The following is a 20299-nucleotide window of genomic DNA, read 5'->3' as shown; positions in this document are numbered from 1 at the left end:
CTTTTTTAACATACTTTTATAAGTTTGGGCTGTATGTTTGTAGCGGACTCTTTAAGTTCAATTTTATATCTATATTTCGAAAAAAAAACTTAATTATAAGATGAAAATAAATAAGTGAGTTTTTTTTAGTTTTTTTAACTATTATTATTACGATTATACACTAGACATATAAAAAATAGTTTTCTTTTATTTTTATTAATAAACCCCTGTAAAAAAGTGTTCCACAAAGTTTGTTTTCTTTGACTTTCTGAGCATAAGACGGGGTATATCAAGTATCATTATAACGATATATTTTAAAAGTTTAAAATCAACCTGCGGGATCCCGCAAATACCGGGATCCAGCGGGATTGTGATGGTTCAATCCCGAAAATACCGGGATTGAAATTATCTTGCGGGATTGCATTCCCTAGACGTGGTAGACGACGCTGCTCTCGACTTCTTTGCACACTGAAATATCGCAAAGAAGATGCGAGTTGCGACCATCTATTAGCAGTTTAATACTGCAACATTTAGCATAATAGGAGGATGGTGTTGGTATATTTTGTGTAACGTACCGTCGGCAGCCTCATTGTAGTAGACCTGTATGCGCTCCAGCTGGAGGTCGGAGTCGCCGCGGTAGTGGCCGGTCGGGTCGATGCCGTGCTCGTCAGATATTATCTCCCAGAACTGTAACAAATCAAATCTCACCAACGAAACCTCATTGAAACATCCTTCTTACTGATAAAAATATTCGCACGGTCTCATTGTCTTTATCTGATACATTGAAAAAATATAAACAAGAAAGATCGGATAAGTAATACGCTGCGGCCTGTGTGATTATCATTTATCTGTAGGTAGGTATTCTAAGGTAAGGTAAGAATGAATACCACGATAATAAGGGAGATCGCAGACTCGATCGCACGAAAAGTCTGTCGTCTGCGATCTCCCTATTAATTATTAGGTACTATACTCAGATCACCAATTAGTAATTGACATCCTCTCAGTGTTTTTATTACAAGAAATGGGCCAGGAAATGAGGAACCCTGGCTTATAGCGAATATAACATATTGTATTTTTGTTTACGTTACGGAATAGGGATAGTTATTAAATTTTATTTTTAATTTTAACCTTATTATATCTGTGTAAATTTGTGTAGTTCATTTGGCTATTTTATTATGTGTAATATATTGTATTTAGTGTATGTGTATATATGTGTGTATATGTATGTATGTATGTGTGTATTTTTTTTTCTTTGTTTAAGTTTAGCACTTTAACATTATTTTCTGCCAACATATTTTGGTTGCCTGGAAGAAACCGCTGAAAGCGGTAAGGCCGCCTATTTGCTATGTTCCTTGCCTAATGTTGTTTTTGTTATTCTATATTGTTTATAATGCAAATAAAGAATTTATAAATAAATAAATTATGTTGTGACATCCGCGACGCCCACCGCTCGCGCGTCGCGTCTCCTCACGTCATTCGATGACTTCGTCGCGTCGGCGCGTGGCGCGGCGTGGACAATATAACTTTGTGGTTACAAACCACCGAGGCTTTTAGTTCACGTTCAATATATTAAAATACTAGCTGTCCCGGCAAACGTTTCTTTGCCATATAAAGTATTTCGCCCGTATTATTTTATTGAAGTGAATATAAGTAAGTATGTCATCATGGCAACGTCCATCGCTATCCCGTCGCCCAAACAATGGTCGCCGTCAGTCCGGAGTTGTAATAATTTACTATTATTTATTCAACAAAATATGCACTTATCAATATAAAAAGTACCCAGTAGCCGATTCTCAGACCCACTGAATATGCATATAAAATTTGGTTAAAATCAGTAAAGCCGTTTCGGAGGAGTACGCGGCCTAACATTGTGACACGAGAATTTTATATAAGTTAAGATAATAATAAAATATACGTTGGTATTCTTTTTAGTTGCTCACCCGCGAAAAATATCTAATTATTTTACAGTGCTCCATGTTTAAAACTGATTAGTTACGAGAAATATTGTTGCATGCAGCGAGACTTTTAATACTTAAAGTTAATAAGAAAGGGTTTGCAGGATGTGAAATTTTATGTTCTATATAGAAAAACTGTAACTCTAACATTGTAGTCGGCTCTGCTCATGATGAACCCTAATTATTTTATTAGAAAGTTCAATTCAACATCGATGTAATAAATCTGATGGGTTACTGAGCAGTTAGCACGCAAATGTACCGATGAAAGCGAAAATAATTACAGTAATAGACAGTAGGTAATAGTGTGATTCAATGACCTGAACTTTTATAAAGAGCTAGACGAATTTCTCAAATTAAAATTATCTAAGTTCGTCATAACTCTACAAACGATATCCTCGATACTGTTTACTGTTAACCTTAAGGAAGCCGACATAATTCATACTAATTACTAATGTTACAATTAATACAAAAGTAAGTAGGTGTGTCTGTCCGTCTGTCTGTTACCTCTTCACGCCCAAAACTGCTGATTTTGCTGAAGTTTGGTGTGGAGATAAGTACTTTGAGTACGGGAAAGGACATAAAATACTTTTTATCCCGGAAAAATGTACGGTTCCCATGCGATAAATAAATATTGGCGCAACGGACTTGCGGTCGTCCATTAGTATCGAATAAAGCTGGTATTAGTTTAGCTAGACAATAAACATCTACTTATTCTTTGGTCAATAGTAATATGCATTACCCAGCAGACTTAAGGTGCGTTTTACATAAATTCCTGCTTTCAATATAGTAACACAATTAAACTTCATCATTATGAACATCACTGGAGCGCAGAATTTGCATCTAGAATCTATAATTCTAGATAACTAGACGTGTAGCGGAGATGTTCCGTCCCGATGATCCTGCGCGAGCGCCCCCGATGTTATTAATAGATCCCCAATGTCCGTCTGCGGTCTACGCTCTGCCCCATACACTTTACTTCACAAACAAAACAATAGCACACCTTCGATCCTATTTGGTTGCCGCATTGTCCAGCCTGCAAGTGCACTATTTCACGCATTCTAGCCGACTGACGTGATCTACACGAGAAACTGAAAGTTATTTTAAGCGCGAACCGACGTGCGGCTCGGCATGCTGCGATCTACTGTTAATTTTTATCTCATTGTTGGAATCTATTAATAATTTACTTCGATTAACGGAGGGCCTGGCTAATTACTTTGCTAATTACAGTTCTAACTTCCAATGTGTACAAGGTACTAATATTAGTGTTATGGTGTATTTTAAAATTAATAAAATGTTTATTTCAGATATAAAATTTTATATTATTGTTTATAATATTACTTTAAAACTGAATAATTTGAAATGCTCCCATTATTTAATTATATTATTATATTAAAAAATCCTTTCACTTTATGTATTTTGCAATAAAACCTATATCACATAGAAAGAAAAACTTGCTGTCAAAATACAAATGTCAAATTCCGAAATGTCAATTGACATTTCAGACTACAGAGGGTTTTACAAAAAATTATCTTCGTAAAAAATGTGGAAATAATAAATATTGATGATTCGGTGGTATTTTGTTATATCAAGAATATATTTCTTGTCGTATTAGTGACGTGAATCGTGTTTTGTAACCGTGCGCTGCGCCATATTGAAGACTATGCCCCGAGGCGGAAAGCCATCATCTCAGCGTTTTGTTCGCGCTGCGCGAATTCTCCAATAACCATAATTTATTTATCACCGACAGTTTTGATAAAGTTATGACGTGTTGTGTATAGAATTCGTTTCCGTCGACTCGCTCAAAGTAAGTAGTGTTTTTGCTGGTGGTCACCAAAACTTAGTTTATTTACACCTTCATTTGTGATAAGTGTGATAACGAACATTATTATTATCTCGCAATGTATTGAGTTGTTGCAATCCGGTCTGCCTATCTCACTTGTGCAAAACGAATAGACAATTTACATTCACATTGACTAATATTATTTCACATATCACTACAAATAACAACAAACTGAATAAAAATTATTTATTCTGTTCAGATATTTGTAGTTATCACGAGGTTTTATTTACGACACAACTTTATTATTTCAGTAAGCCAACATGACGGAACCGCCACACCCAGGACAGATGGGGTTCGAGGACAGGAAGGAGGTATTTCCTGTGTACATGGAGACCAAGCAGGAGCCCGGCTACAGCTCCAGTGATATGGGGGAGACATACCTAGATCCCCAGACCGGAGAAACCACATTCCTTCCCACTCTGAAGGAGTACCAGATACCTCGACCCGGCCCCGTGCCCAATAGACCTCCTCCAAAGTTCTTAAGTGTCAACAGTGAAGCTTTGACTGATGAGCAGCGAGCGATGTATGAATCCGTTCTTGCCACATGGAAGCCGGTTCTGTTTCCCAAGAGAATGAAGAGGTACATCTGCCAAAAGTGTAACAAAGAATTCAAGAACTATCAAAACCTGTACCTGCACACCACGAGGGTGCACTCCACCGAGGAGTCGGCTGTGATCTGCGACATCTGCGATAAAACATTTAAAAACAAGCACTACCTCTATATGCACCGGATGAACAAGCACTACTCCGAGTCCGAGAAGTGCTACTGCCAGTTCTGCCTCCAGGAGTTCCGAACCCGGCGAGCTCTGCACATGCACATCAAGCGCATACATCCCACCACTCTACCAGAAATAAAATGCCCCGAGTGTGGCAAAGAATTCAATGTTCCCTACAAGCTCAAGTACCACATTGAGAGGTGCCACAAAAAAGATTGCGACAAGTTTAAATGTCCCATCTGCGAGAAACTCTACAAGAGCCACTTAAATTTAAACAGGCATCTGCACTTCCAACATTCCCAGGTTGAAAGACATCCGTGCGTATTCTGTCCGATGACATTCAAATCCCGGCATCATATGAAGAGGCACATCCTCAACATCCATCCGCCTCTTGAATCTAAGGTGACTTGCCCCGAGTGCTTGAAGGAGTTCAAGAACGACCAGTACCTGAAGGAGCACATGCAGGTCCACTCCTCCCTCGACACAAAAGTGAAATGCGACCTGTGCGACAAGTTCTTTCACTCCGCTGTTCGTTTGAAGAAGCACAAGAAGATAGTGCACCCGGACAAGCCGAAGATCCGCTGCGAGAAGTGCGACAAGGAGTTCGCGCACGCGCACTACCTGCGCCGCCACAACAACTCCGTGCACGTCGACATGGACGAGACCAGCTACCCCCATGAGTGCAACCAATGCGGCAAAAAGTTCAAGATCAAGAGATACCTCAACAACCACCTGCAGCGGCACGAGCAGCAACATCTCAAGCGCATCTCCCAGATGGTCAAAACTGTGATGGATGACGGCGAGAATCCGGCGACGCCAAAGGACAAGACGCCGAAGCCCGGAAGGCCAAAATCTTCGACCAAAACTAAACCTACAAATTCCAGGCCCAAACGCAGTGCGGCAGCTCGACAAAGAAAAGAGATAGAATTTATTAAATGTGAACCCATGTCCAGTTCGGAGTCTGAATCCGAGGAGACCGACTCGGAGTCGGAGTAGAGCATTTATGGTCAAGTGTGGGTTTCTCACCTCCACTTTGAGGTGTTAGCCTTGCATAGTCATCGTTAATTAAGCTATTCCAGAATTTTGAATTCAGTAGAATAAGCTAATAAGTTATGTCAAAGTCAGTGTTTCCCAACTGAGTGGGTGACCCCTCAAGGGGCTGGACCAAAATGTTGGGAACACATGTGATTAGAGTAATTACTAATTACTAATTATATTGAACTTGAGAACAGTGCTCCCGTTGATGGCCTACAGTAAGGTGGCACACTCAATATTTGCTTATGGTGAAATTTTATGAGTCAGTTTTATTATGAAATATCTGAAACACATTTTCGCTCCACTCAGTATGCATATTTATGAATTCAAACTACTTATTTGTTAATATATTTGTATGGAACATATTGAGAGAATTATAAAATATACTTTATATTACATTAACTTCAAAACCTATTCATTTTACTGTAAATAATTTAAATAAGTTATTGTAAATAAGATCTTGAAATAAGATTTTGGGCAATTTAATCTTGCACATCATCATCTCTTGAAATTTGAATCTGTCAATTTACTATCCTTAATAACTTTAAACAGCTTGTGTGTAATCTTGGGTCTTGTTGTATATGTATGTAGTATAATTAATCATGGCAGCTCAAATTGTATAGATCGTGATTAGGTATATTATGGTACTACTTATACTATATTATACTACTGTGGGTACAACAATCATAAGATGCTGACTCAAAATTCTATTTTATTCACTGCACAAAAAGTATATTTCACTGTAAGAAAATAAAGTTAAATTTTACGTCGCTAAAGTGCAGCACCGTGTTTCGTCCTTGTCTAAAATGTAGATGTGAAATTATTTTTAGGTGATGTACTTACTACTAATATATATTGTGGTGATGTCATGATGTGTGCTATTTCTAATACAGTAGACCCGCGTTAATCCGACAAACGTTTTGCACAGCCTTGTCGGATTAGCGGATTTGTCAGATTATAGAGTACTGCCTACTTTTTTACACATTACAATACCTTAAAATCATAATTTTATGGTTTTATCTGAACTGCAGTCTGCAAATTATTTTCCTAAAGCTAGGTACTTATCAGAAAGCTGTAACCGTAACCGGATTACAAGGGGCGCCGGTTTAGCCAGGGGCCGGATTAGAGGGGGGGGTCTACTGTATAGCACACAACCGCTAAAGTCTGACATTTTGTGATTAGCGTACATGATCCGTACACGTTACTCCAAACATTGAAACACTAGAATATGTGAGTACAACTCACTTACAAACAACAAAGAATATGATATGGAAATTGGAAATGTTAAGCTGCTTCAGAAGACTGAAGAAAGCTAATGTTTTCTTCAGTCTTCAAATCGTGATTATAATAATTGTTTGAGGGATGGTATTTTGGTGTACTTTTATATTGGGGGTATGTGTGGTGTTATATGTTATAGTATGGTGCCGTTGTATTTACAAAGCTTGCGAGTGGTGGCAGAGTAGAAATTCGTAAGGTATACTCCGGTCGCGAAAAACCTTGAAATTCGTACGTTGACCTATTGATACTGGTTTCTTTCAGGCTGGTTTTACAGTCACGCGTTTCGGCAGCGCCGTCGGAGCGCGCGCGTTCTAAGATGTAACGAACATACGGGCGAACGGCGCTGCTCAAGCGCGCGACTTAGAAACGCAACTACTACCCCCATACATCTTCGAACGCGCGGCGCTCCAACGGCGCTGCCGAAACGCTTAACTATAAAACCAGCCTTACGCACGAAAGTATTGCTCTCTCGTTTCTTCTAAACGTTGGGAGCGTAATACCACTATTTTCGTGTGCATAAAGTTGAGTACGACTTTCTTAGAGCTTCGAATGTGGATATCAGTCCCTAAATCCTTCAATAAGTTAAATGTGAGATAGGATAGGCAATAGGGATGTGGCAGTTGAAAATTTTGGTTTCGCAACAGGAGATATTCTCCAACTGGAAAGAAAAGAAGTGCTTAAGCAATTATTTGTTGTAAGTTATAAGTACCCGATACATTTTTAAACATTTTCAAATTTTGATACTTAGGAAATATTTGCAATGAAATTCGATTGAACTAGATGTAAGAGTAAATTCGATTAATGTTTAAAGTCAAGTTTTATAATGTAGAGCCCAAAGTTTTCAATTAGTATATTGAAATTCATTACACTATTGTATGTTAAATATTTTGTAAATATTGAAAGTTTTAAATGTCATAGATAATAAATGGTTACATTAATTTCTTTGCTTTTTATTTTCCTGTTATTAACAAGGGAAAAGTTCTTGTGGTTTTTTTAGCGAATTAAATGTGTTGACACAAATAGTTTCCAACTTTGGTTAGAACTGTGGGATATATAACAGTTCACATCTTTCGCCTTAACTCTGACGCTGGCAACTCCTAAATGGGGAGGCTTACGCCAAAAGAAGATGATGCGTGGCGGCCGCAAAGGAAGATCTTCCGACCGAGCGAGGTGGTATGCTCGGTCAGGCCGGAGTTGAGCCCACTTGATATATTTCAGCTGTCGTATATAAACCGACGCGCTTAGAAAACTTCGATAGCGCGATGCAGGAATGTTAGGCTAATTGTGGGTACCGCCACAGAACTATGTGGACTCCCATCTCACACATGAATTGATGTGACGAAAAAGATGATCGGCCCTGCGTTAGATCTCTCACCAGTCATGTCTTTCATCCGCTCACTGTTAAGTCCCAGTGTAAAGAGAGAGTATGCGCACACATTCGGGAACTTTAAAATTCGTGTATTGCTGGCCCAATTCCATAGGCACAGGTATGGAAATTAAAAGTCGTGTTCGGTCGCAAGAGTATATTATGTGAGTCAGGGGCCGGCGGTGACGCTGTAGTACTCGAGCGGGGCGGGGGCGCGCCACTCGTAGGGCTCCGCCTTTCGCAGGGGCGCCGCCGCCGCCGCCTCCACCAGCACCGGCTCCACCACCGTCAGCTTGCTCAGCTCCTCCAGCTTGGGCTTCATCTGGTATACAGAAACTTATTCTGGGTAAATGACTAGTGACTGGACAGTACCAGTCATTAGACAAAGCACAAAAACACAATATTTATTAAGGTTGTTTTAAAAAGTGCCTCTTAAAGTAGGTAATAGAACGCCTAATTAAAAAAAAAAACAGGTTGTTTTTAAAGCAACCTCAATAAATATAGTGTTTTTGTGCTCTGTCCAATGACTAGTACTCTCCAATCACTAGTCATGTTCACCCTAGTATGTAACTAGGGTCTTTTATGTCACTTCAAAAATTAACTACTCATGCTACCTCCATACTAATATTATAATTGCGAAGGCGTGAATTTTTTACCAAATTTCCCTTTAAATAAATTAATCATGGACACTGAGTAAATTACTATGCTGCCGGGCGTGCGCCAGGCGCCGCGCGCTACCCCTCCCGCGCGCGGTGTCCATGCGTTGGGTAAATATATTTAACTTTAAGCTACATTTACTCAGTGATCAATTGATATTATTTTTTTCTCAACTAATATAATAGCCAAATATCACGTCCTCGAGTATTGAACATGTATCACCAGTCATGCTGTATATAGTATAAGTTAAATCTCTTCAAAAGTGACAATACACAAACTCTCAATAAAAATTAAGAATAAAGACGGAACCGCCCTATAAAATATGCGACACGACACAACGCGACACTTCACTTTCATAGAACTGACGTTTTACAAACGTCTGTTTCACATTCGTAAAACCACAGTTCTATGAAACGTGAAGTGTCGCGTCGTGTCATGTCATGTAGTGCGGTCGCACCTTAAAGAAAAAAAATGAGTAGGCTAGAAAAATTAAAGCAGAGTTGTACACCGACCTTAACCTGTCGTGGTAGCTTGAGATGCACGAGCTTGATGTGCGTGCGCATGGCAGTGCGCTGAGCGAACGCGCGCCCGCACGCGCCGCACGAGAACGGCCGCTCACCCGTGTGCGTGCGCAGGTGGTTCGTCAGCGTGCTCTTCGCCTGCAACATACACATATTATTGCTGTACGGTTCAGCGTGTCGATGAACTCGCACGTTGTGCCGTATCATCAATTTATTTGTATAAATTTAAGTAATTCGTATCAAAATAAAGCAGATCATTATTAAGCATCAAGATTGTATCATTTGACTCCACTAACTCAATTGCCTTCATAAAATGTTTAAGATTTATAATAACACTGAAATCTAACTCTTCACGCCCACTCAACCGATTTTGCTGAAATTTAGTATGTAAATACTATGAGTCCCGGGAAAGGACGTAGGATACTTTTTATCCCAGAAAATATACGGTTCCCGCGCGATAAACAAGTTTTGGCGCAACGGAGTTGCGGGCGTCATCTGGTATAAAATGTAAACATACCCGGAAAGTCTTCCCGCAGGCGTGGCAGACGTGCGCGGGCGGCGCGCGCAGGCCGGCGTGCACGGCGCGCGTGTGCTTCAGCAGCGACGCGCGGGACGCCAGCCGCGCGCCGCACGCGCCACACTCGTAAGCGCGCTCGCCCTCGTGCTGCACGCGCACGTGCGCGCTCAGACCAGACGCCGACGGGAACCGCTTCTCGCAGACTGGACACTCGTGACTGGGGACAAACGGTGAACATATACCCCCTTACCAATAAACGTTGTATAAGCTTTGAATAGTTATGCAGTGTTTTGTTCCTGTCACACAAGTGACATTTTTAATTGGATTGAAGAAGACAAAACATTGTATAACCATTCAAAGCTTATAATACATCGTTTATTAGTAAGGGGGATTAAGTGGAATTCACAGTATGAATTAGACACGAGTTATTTTTATACGTTACGGCTACACCTAGTTTTAATTGAAACCAATCGATTTGTACTTAATTTGATTTAATAAAATGATTATACCAAGGTCTAAGTTCTAACCGGCTAAGGGTCAATTCAGCCCGTAACGAGGCGAGGCGCGGCGCGGCATAAATTTGTATGGATTTGATAGATTTCAATTGCGTGAGACGTCTAGCGAATCTGTCAAATCCATATAAATTTAGAAATGCGTCTACGCGTCGCGTTGCGGTCTGAATCAACCCTAAGACTACACGTAGCCGCATTTCGCAAGTTTACAAAACTAGTGATGCAAACGCTTCGTTCGTGCAACTCACGGCAGCGTCCGCTTGTCCTGGTGGCGGGCGGTCCGCTTGAGATGCTGCCGCAGCGAGTTGAGCGACTTGAAGCGCACGTCGCACTCGACGCAGTAGTGGTCGCGCGCGTCGCTGTGCCGGCTCATGTGGTGGCGGATCTGGTTGCGCGTGCGGAAGCGCGCGCCGCACACCGAGCACGCGTAGTTCTTCACGTTCTCGTGGATGCTGTGCACACACGTTATTGATTGTTATATATATTACATAGTAATTGTAATAATAGATCTATATTTTAAGCATAATGCAAGAAAAAAATATATTTTACAATGAAAAAAAAACAGAGTAAATATTATATTGTTTACACATACATACGAGTATGTATTTATATCTAAACGCGAAAGCAATATAAGCAATATGTAGTGTTTATTCCAGCTCATTCATACTAATTTATATGCTTAGAAAGTGACAGCAATGTTCCTCCACGACCGCAACTTTAGTTAAACACAATGTTTTGTGTTTGTCTATTGAACGACTTTTCTCATGAATTATTACACAAAACATTGTAAAGCGAATCTAATAAGATTTGTGTATGTTTTAATTAGTAATATGTAGTATACTGACAGCTGGTGCTCGGCGAGCGAGTCTGTGTTTACGAAGGTCTTGTCGCAGCGCTCGCACTTGACGCGCGCGCTCAGGTGCAGGTTGCGCATGTGACCGCGGTGCGTCTTCTCGTTGCTGCAACAACAGGCAACCGTCACAAACATGTTACAGTTTGTACCATCAGCGAAATTTATTTATTATCAAATGACCTAGGAGTCAAGTCAAGTCAGTCAAGTGTCAAGTCAATGTTAGTTGAGGTCTGTCAGCTGTGCTTGATATAACCCGACCAAATTACGTAGCACTGCCATCTACTTATGAATCAAATTCTCAGATAGTACAAGTCACAATCAAAATATTTTTTTATATTTTGATTGTACAGGAACACTATTACTGTTTGATAGATAGATAATATACTTATTACTTACTTGGAGACTTTACCGCATATATGGCACGTAAACACTTCTAGCACGCCTTCGTGTTGAGATCTGAAAAATAGAAAATAAAATAGTGAACGAATCCATGCGTCGGATGGGCATGTAAAAAATCGGCCAAGTGCGAGTTGGACTCGCGCACGAAGAGTTCCGTCACTTCCGCATTGTTATAAAGAAAAATAGGCAAAAGATGTGTTTTTGTATTGGAGCCCCCCTTAAATTTTGATTTTATTATTAATTATTAAATTACCCATAAAATTGATGATTATGTCAAAATTTGAAACCGCCTGCCTGTTATCATTATTGATATCGAGCAAAAAAGGCCAACAAAATCATGTTTGTTATATGGGAGCCCCCCTTAAATATTTATTTTATTTTGTTTTCAGTATTTGCTGTTATATCGGCAACAGATATAAGTACACAATCTGTGAAAATTTCAGAACTTTAGCTATAGCGATTTTTACCCTTTGGCTACGGAACCCTTAAAAACCGGTTTGATCTCTCGCCAGTCGCGTCGGTCGTCCGTCCCACTGGGTTGTCGGAGTAAATGAAGAGAGAGTGCTCTTGTGTATTGCGCACACACTCGGGCATTATAAGACTTATTCTGCATAGCTGGGCGATTTCTGTGAAACCGTCACCGAAACCGGTGTTAGAGTTATTATTAACCTGTAGTGGTTGAGTATGGCGGCGCGGTCGATCATGCGGCGCTGGCAGCGGCGGCACTCGTACCGCAGCGTGTGGATGCGCGCGTGCACGGACTGCGAGTACGCGCTCGGGAAGTACATGCTGCACGCCTCGCACTTGTAACGACCCCGGCTCTGAAATAAAACATAATATTAGGTCCATACAGAGTGTAAAGATACCATAGGTGGCAGCACATGCCAAGTAAATAACAAAGACCACATCACTTTGCAGCTCCTTCATGTCGAACGTCCCGACGAATAATATTATAAATACGAATGTATTATGAATTATTATATCCCGGAAAACTTGCTAGACCATAAACGAATCCCAGTGTAATGAAGTTGTGGTCGACATCTAACATGTTGCATATCATTCTCACAAACACAAACGTTACTACTTCTGTGTGTTACATGCCAGGTTAATAATAATACTAGCTATTTGACCGAGCTTCGCTCAGTATTTGATAAAATACGAATAAAATGTCATTTTCTAAAAATTATTCCTAGCTAGATCGATTTATCGCCCCCGAAACACCCTATATAATAAATTTCATGAAAATCGTTGGAGCCGATTCCGAGATTCCAATTATATATAATATATATACAAGAATTGGTCGTCTAAAGATACATATACTACTGCAAAATTATCTTATAATAGCAATAATATGTTGTCCAGGTGATGTACTCACGGGGCTGTGCTTGGCCATGTGGTTCTGCAGCTTGGAGTCGAAGTTGAAACCCTTGTGGCACAGCTGACACTGGTACGGGTACTTAAGCTTCTCCTCCTAGAGATACAAATAAAAAAGAACAGCATCAATATCAAATAATAATAGTTATTTCTATTATTATTTGATATTGATGCTGATCTTTACTAATATTATTAATACGAAAGCGTACTATGTCTGGTACGTCTTCACGCTTAAAGGACTGAACCGATTTAGATGAATCTAGTATGAAATGGAATAGAGGAACCATTATAGGAAAAAAAATTTAAACATTAATCTTTAGCAGTTTGGCTTTCGTCCCGGTCTCTCAACAGATTCGGCTATATTTGCGCTCAAAACAACGGTTCAGTATTACACAAAAAGAAAAAAGTTGTTAGGGCACGAGTTGCGGAATTCTGGGCCCGCGTGCAATCTTCTAGGAACGAAATTCTCGGTGTGTGTGCCGGGTGTCCCGAGAACTCGTTTCCAGCCAACTGGTTATCGGTACTATCAGAGAAGTTGATTCCTATGCAAATCGGGGACCTAAGTAGTTTGATTGCGTTACGTCAAACCCAGCTGACAGATCACAATTAACATTGAATTGACATATTCGACCAAATAACTTTGGTCTGTCAATTGCATAGGAATCAACTTCCTCGATGGTACATTGCGACAGTAAACCAGAAATGACTTTTAGAATTATTTTTAAACGTAATTTTTGTAGCATTTTATTTTATTTTTATTATTTAAAATAACTTTTAATTTTATTTTATATATTTTATTTGGATTTATTGCCTGCAATAAATGATTATTATTATTATTATGGAGATACACAAGAAATTGATAGACAAGAAAGAGTATTTTTTCTGGCTTAATTTAACGTCGACGCGACGTGCTAACCATCTGAGCCATAAAGATCGTCGTAATACTAAGATAGCGTCGTGGAATATGCCTCTCTTGTATATTGAGGATATAGATATGCTGATGCATATAGCTACCGTACAAAGATTAACGCCTACCTGCATCTGCTTCAGCTGCTCGGCGGGGTCCAGTCTTATAATCTTAATCTTAGTTTCGTCTATCTCTAGGGGCCTCCGTATAGCGCTCTGAACTGGTTCATACTGTCTGAAATACAACAGTTGGTGTACTTATTGTAAAACACCGCAATATAGTTGATAGTTGTATTATACAGGGTGAAATTAAACCTTCATGTCAAATTTTTATATATTGATCCTTGTTAAAAATTAAAATACACGCATAATAATACATTTTTTTTAATAATCACTCAGTACTAAAATGTTGAGAAATAGCTTCCGAAAGTTATCCTAAAAAACACTACAATTAATGGACATGACCCCGCGCGCGCACCTCCCCCCGCTTCACCCCTGCTCATTCCCCCGCGCCGCGAGTGACCGTTCTGCAACGATTTTGAATGGGATAGAATATGTCATTAAAAAATAACACCCAATTTTTTTGGTTAAAAGGACTCTCCTAATGATATTTAAGCCCTGGAAAAAATTTGGCAGGAAGGTTTAAGTGCACCCTGTATAATATTGATATTATAATAATAATAGGGAATATAACGCAGAGGTTGGAGCAGAGGGCGCTAGCAGATACAGTAAACAATCCGACCAAAATCCGACATGTTGCACCCATCATATCAGAATATTGACAGAAGTGTTGTCAAACTTTTTTTACTGTCTATGCTGGTGCTGCATCTAGTGTGAAAACATGGTAGTAATATGACATTCTATTTTTGCGACATTTTTTATACATTCACTTACTGTTCCTCATCATCCTTTTTTTTCTTCTTGACTTTCGTTTTTCCCTTCTTTTTTGTTTTCTTCTTCTCCTCCTTAGGTACATATGGCTCAGACTCATCCTGCACAGGTTCAGTCAGTCTGAAACATTCATTTCAGTATTACTGCAAAATTTATAACAAAATACTTTTTTTACTTATTTACATTTTGATACTATATAAAAGTAAAAGAAACAGAATTAACAAGTGCCCTAACTACTATAAATATTCTCAAAACATCGAGTAAAACACATTGGGTGTAAACTAAATTAAACTATAACCAGAAAAAAAATTGCTATAATACAGTATCAATCGCACAACAGAATAATAGCTTAACGGTGAGATTTGGGTTTAGTGTGAAAAAACAAACACTCAAAAATTAACATAGAGAAAAATCTCAGAGTAGGAAAATCAAAATTACCCAATGTCATCAAACTCCATGTGGTCTTGTATGTCCAGGAGGGCATCTTCGTGCTTTACTGTGATGTTGTGGTTGTTTATTAAGTCTTCTATTGACCATTTCTCTTCTAATTTAAAAGAATTAACTAATTTTTCATGCTGGAATATATATATGATACAAGATATTAATTTCATGAAGCCAACAATAGTTAGTGTCCATAAGGAAATCTTAAAAAGAGCTTTTCAAATTGCCATGTCGACGGAAAGTTTGTACTTGTTTGTCAATGTAGCAAATTAAAATGTTGTTATCAAATGAAGAATCTCCCATTGCTCTAAAATTTCATACGAGCTGGTCCAATTAGCTTACCATTGATTGCAAAAACAACAATCACCCAAAAATTCTAAAATTATTTTGCAACTACTAAATTGTAGGTTTTTTTGCAAGATTTTTTGCTCTAAAAACCAAAACTTACTACTATTGGGTCATGATAGCCCATGTGACTAGTTCCGCTGTCCAGTGTGAGCGTGCTGGTCAGTGTCAGGTGGGGGCTTGTGGACTTCTTCAGCTCCGGGTCTCGACCATCAATCGGAAACTAAAATTATATTATAAATTTTAATTACATAGTTGTATGGGATACTTAGTTTTTAAAATAACAAAAATTGCAGTAAATTAATAAAACTATATTATATAAAATAAACTGTAAATAGTGCTATAGTTATAAAAATACAGATTATTAATGCTATTTCTGTTGTGCTGATATTTTTTCTTTGGTATATAGGTTATACTTAACTCATCAAGCCCCATAAGCTCACCGGTGAACAAGACACAATAGAATAATAATAGATTTCCACAATTAGAATCCACAATCAAAGGATTAAATTGATAGAATTACATCTGCCTAAATTGAACTTTGATTGCATAAAGAGAAATTGAATAGAACACAGAATACTATATTAATAATTGACAACCTCTGTGACTCAGTGGTGAGCGCGTTGGTAGCTCAAGTCGGGGGTCGCGGGTGCAAATCCCGCTGACGGAACAAAAAGTTTTCAAAGTTCCTGGGTCATGGATGTGTATTAAATATGTGTATCATATAATAAAAATCTTAAATATAGGTATAATATAAAAGTATTAAATATATTTCCGTTGTCTGGTACCTGTAACACAAGTCCTTCAGGTACTTAGCACGGGGCCGGACTGACGTGGTGTGAAGCGTCCATAGATATTATATTATTTAAAAAAAAATACATATAGTGTTACTCACTGGGGCACACCGGCTGTGATGCTCGTACAGCACGGCATGTGAGTTCAGTACCTTCTGTTTGAAGCGCACATACTTGCGGAGCAGTGCCGCGCACTCCCAGCAAATCCATTCCGGGAGACCGTCAGTCTCTGTCACCTGAAAATGTTACAGTTCTTTATCATCAATCAATAAATTATTCAATGAATAACATCAAAATATGAAAACGTAAAATCGTTATGTTGTTTAATATAACATTATGTTTCTGAGACTATCTTGGACTCAATAGAAGGTGAATAAGCTCATTGAAAGAGAGAACTAGAAAGAAACAAACGGCAAAGGTTATTAAATTTAGAGAACTGTACTTACGACTTTAGCTTTGAATTCAGACCTCTTTTGAGAATTCCAGAGAAATTTCGGTGAGTACGAAACTTAAATAATATAAAAACTTACAATTATATCGCCCAAATCCATTAAAAGACCACGAAATAAGGAGATCTGTTGCACATTGCGTTCTGTTGACAAACAGCACCGACATATTTTAACTTCGACGTCCTGCTTGCTGTCCACGAAGTTATCAGTAATATTCATTGTTGAAAAATTAGTAGGGCATTTAAATTTAATAATACATTAGAAATAATTAGATAAACAAAGTCGATGCATTTTCAACCATTTGTAAACACAATGGCGTCACTTCAACGATAACAACTTCAACTGTCAAATTTGGCAAAAGACAAAAATATGACAAGTGAGATTGGGAGTTTTGCCGGGATGTGAAAGTGAGTGCCTCCGCTGCTGGCGCCGCGTCGGCTACCAAAAATATCAGTGACTAGATGACGCCCGCAACTCCGTTGCGCCAAAATTAGTTTATCGCGCGGGGACAGTACATTTTTCCAGGATAAAAGTATCCTATGTCCTTTCTCCGGACTCAAAGTATATCATACCAAATTTCAGCAAAATCGGTTCAGCGGTTTGGGCGTGAAGAGGTAACAGACAGACAGACAGACAGACACACTTTCGCATTTATAATATTAGTATGGATGGGAACCGGCGCGGCGGTAAGTATACTGCCAGCAGGCAGCAGCCGAGACGGCAAACAACGGCTGCCGGCGCTGGCACTCAAAATGGGAACCGGTGAAAATGCGTAAAATACTAGGTTCCAGTAAAGTTCCGGTAAACAAATTTCAAAAAGGAATAAGTCAATGTGCGCTGCTGGTAAAGGAGAACTGTCAAAAATGACGTTTTTATATGATAGAAGCGTTAGTTCCTTTTCTCGCCACGTTCATAAACAGCCTTGTCGAAGTAGTCGAACTCTATTCGACTTCTTAACCGACTTCCAAAGGTGGAGGTTGTATATATATATATATATATATATATATATATATATATATATATATATATATATTATATATACAAGAATTGCTCGTTCTCGGAATCGGCTCCAACGATTTTCATGAAATTTAGTATATAGGGGGTTTCGGGGGCAATAAATCAATCTAGCTAGGAATCATTTTCAGAAAATGTCTTTTTATCCGTGTTTTATCGATAATCGATAAACTGAAAAATATGACTCTTCCTGACATCTATTGGCGAATAATAATACTATTTTGTTAGCAACTAATTGTTTTAACGACCAGCAGATGGCGTTATTAAGTAACACGAAGTCAATGAGTGTTTGCTATACCGAGCAAAGCTCGGTCATCCAGGTACTAAAATATAAATGGCATAAAAGGCTATGGTGGACGCTGACTATTCATCGTTATGGCCCCAGTAGTACAGTAAAAAAGTTGATCGCGGTCAGCGGTCGATGACGAACTAAACAATTGCCGATTGTGTGAACACCACAGGCCACGCTACGCCACGATTCCTTTGAAGTGTGCCCAAAAAACCAACAACTTTTGCGCGCCACGATTTACCATTGTCCGCCATCACATACACAATGGCGATGGCCTGTAGTGGGCCAGAATGGGCCATTGTGTACTGGGGCCTTTAGATATTCGTTATCTTGCACAAGTGTGAGAAAGTGGTGTAATCATAGACTTAATATATACGATTATAGGTTTATGGGTGTAATATCCAGAAACGTGCTATTTTGTGTTCCCTCCAAAACTGCATCGAAAGCTTCAGTAAAGCGTCTACCACTTTACTGAATCGACCGACTAGACTTCTTGACTGTGTATGACTTTTACTTAGACATTGACTAGACTTTAGACCTGACAATAATATAGAAAAACGATGCTGAAAATTGTATTTCATAATAATAGTCTCCCGCCATAATATACTGGACACTGGCCATGGTTAAAAATATCCAAAGTGCCATATTAAGAAAAAAATCGGCCTAGTGCGAGTCGGACTCGAGCAAGTAGGGTTCCGTACCGTTATAGAGCAAAAGTAGGCCAAAAAATGTGTGTTGCTATAACGGCAACAGATATTATGGAGGGTAGATGGAGGAGAACTATCTTATATGGGGATATTTGAAAAAGTGTCCAGCTGTACGCAGTAAATAACAGTTGAAAAATCCTCCAAGAGTGGCGCTAGCTGCGGCAAAGGGTATGGAATGAATGTAGCCGTTGGTGACAAAATATAAATTGAAGTATATTAAAATATAACCTAAAATAGCTGACAAAATATAAATTAAAGTATAATATTAAAATATAACCTAAAAAAGCTGAAATAAAAGTGATTTAAAATTTACCCTGTTGCTACTGTAGCGTCACCCTAATTTAACGCATTTCAGTGGACACTTTTTACATACAGAGATAGTTCTCCTCCATTTACACTCCATAAACAGATATACCTACATAATTTGTGAAAAATTCAACTCTCTAGCTATTACCGTTCTTGAGATTATAGTCTGGAGACAGACAGACAGCCGAACAGACAACGAATTCTTAGTAATAGGGTCCCGTTTTTACCCGTTTTTACCCTAAAAAGGGAGATTGACATTGATTTTTTTATTTACGGGACTACAGGCAAAAGCGTTAATGTATTATGATTTTAGACCGACTTCCAAAAAGGAGGAGGTAATACGTTCGGCTGTATGTATCTTTTTTTTTATGTATGTTCAACGATTACTCAGCCGTTTGTGGTCCGATTTACAAAATTCTTTTTGTGTTGTATAGGGTTTGACTTGAATTTGGTACCATATTCATAAAAGTGGTGACCTGATGATGGGATGCATGAGTAATCGAGGGAACTCCTCAAAATTTAAATGGAAACATATAGTGATTTTGATTTTTTCTGAAGTATTTCAAGCATATACTACCAAAAAGTAAGATTTTGTACCAGGATGTACCCTGGTTCCGAAGGTACCCAACAGAATTTTTGAATCCTTAGAGATACAAGTTCGAGGATTTTGGCTTCATTTAAACTACTCCAAGCAAAAGCCAATGAATTCTACATTATTTCTGCTGAACATAGGCAAAATTTTATTTTGGAAAAAATCTAGGTGCACTGTGCACTATAATATGAGTCTATATGCATCTTTTCCGATAATTACTGCGTCCGCGTCGTCGATGTCAGTGTTGGAGTCTGTGAATTGACCTGGGAATCATTTTGCTCACCGAGTATTTTCTGGGTAGGTTTTTTGCAGCCGTAACCGACATCCACGCGGGCAGAGCCGCGGGCGACCGCTAGTAATAATATGTACAACTCTAACGGCCGTTCCCAATCTTTGATCTATCTCTGGTTTTGCCCTACTAGAGATAGGAATAGCTCACATTAGACATTAGAGACATATATTTTATGTCAATTGTGAGCTATTCCTATCTCTAGTAGGGCAAAACCAGAGATAGATCAAATATTGGGAACGGGCAACGGCCGTAAGACAACAAGCTATAAGTA

At 39.0% G+C, this 20299-nt stretch overlaps 3 protein-coding genes and 1 long non-coding RNA gene across 5 annotated transcripts in view; 2 read left to right on the top strand and 2 right to left on the bottom strand.

Annotated features, from left to right (window-relative positions):
* Nucleotides 1-3099, bottom strand: part of LOC121736560 (tubulin beta chain-like) — a 229299-nt gene extending 226200 nt beyond the window's left edge. Inside the window, exons 1-2 of one of the 2 annotated variants that reach the window (XM_042127840.1) lie at nt 2935-3099; nt 555-666 (exon numbers count right to left, since the gene is read on the bottom strand). In XM_042127840.1, the coding sequence (XP_041983774.1) occupies nt 555-666; nt 2935-2991 (169 nt within the window). In that variant the 5' untranslated portion in view covers nt 2992-3099. The remainder of the gene's footprint in view (nt 1-554; nt 667-2934) is intronic. The other variant, XM_042127842.1, reaches the window with a different exon arrangement.
* Nucleotides 3100-3453: 354 nt separating this feature from the next.
* Nucleotides 3454-6996, top strand: LOC121736557 (zinc finger protein 558-like). The gene is made up of 2 exons (XM_042127836.1): nt 3454-3738; nt 4026-6996. The coding sequence occupies exon 2, from the start codon at nt 4035-4037 to the stop codon at nt 5484-5486; it is 1452 nt and encodes a 483-aa protein (XP_041983770.1). The 5' UTR covers nt 3454-3738; nt 4026-4034; the 3' UTR covers nt 5487-6996.
* A 1315-nt stretch (nt 6997-8311) lies between these two features.
* Nucleotides 8312-17149, bottom strand: LOC121736548 (zinc finger protein 436-like). The gene is made up of 14 exons (XM_042127823.1): nt 16910-17149; nt 16481-16615; nt 15689-15808; nt 15238-15374; nt 14803-14919; nt 14038-14143; nt 13004-13099; nt 12298-12449; nt 11626-11685; nt 11222-11335; nt 10625-10828; nt 9865-10081; nt 9339-9485; nt 8312-8491 (listed from the first exon to the last, which is right to left on the bottom strand). The coding sequence occupies exons 1-14, from the start codon at nt 17045-17047 to the stop codon at nt 8339-8341; spliced, it is 1896 nt and encodes a 631-aa protein (XP_041983757.1). The 5' UTR covers nt 17048-17149; the 3' UTR covers nt 8312-8338.
* Nucleotides 11458-18348, top strand: LOC121736598. The gene is made up of 3 exons (XR_006037043.1): nt 11458-11468; nt 13935-13937; nt 18244-18348. It is a non-coding gene; the product is annotated as an uncharacterized LOC121736598 (long non-coding RNA).
* Nucleotides 18349-20299: the final 1951 nt, after the last annotated feature.

The sequence above is a fragment of the Aricia agestis genome, chromosome 19 (assembly GCF_905147365.1).
Source record: "Aricia agestis chromosome 19, ilAriAges1.1, whole genome shotgun sequence".
In the NCBI taxonomy this organism is placed as follows: Eukaryota; Metazoa; Arthropoda; class Insecta; order Lepidoptera; family Lycaenidae; genus Aricia; species Aricia agestis.
Note: the sequence above shows the minus strand (reverse complement) of the source record. Positions and strands in the feature narration are given on the sequence as shown.

Bases quoted from the DNA above. Each gene is read 5' to 3' on its own strand.
- LOC121736557 (XM_042127836.1), top strand. From the start codon at position 4,035: ATGACGGAACCGCCACACCCAGGACAGATGGGGTTCGAGGACAGGAAG.
- LOC121736548 (XM_042127823.1), bottom strand. From the start codon at position 17,047: ATGAATATTACTGATAACTTCGTGGACAGCAAGCAGGACGTCGAAGTT. The intron at 16,616-16,909 runs GTAAGTTTTTAT...TAACATTTTCAG, and splicing joins TGGATTTGGGCGATATAATT to GTGACAGAGACTGACGGTCT. The intron at 14,920-15,237 runs GTAATTTTGATT...TGAATGTTTCAG, and splicing joins ATGGAGTTTGATGACATTGG to ACTGACTGAACCTGTGCAGG.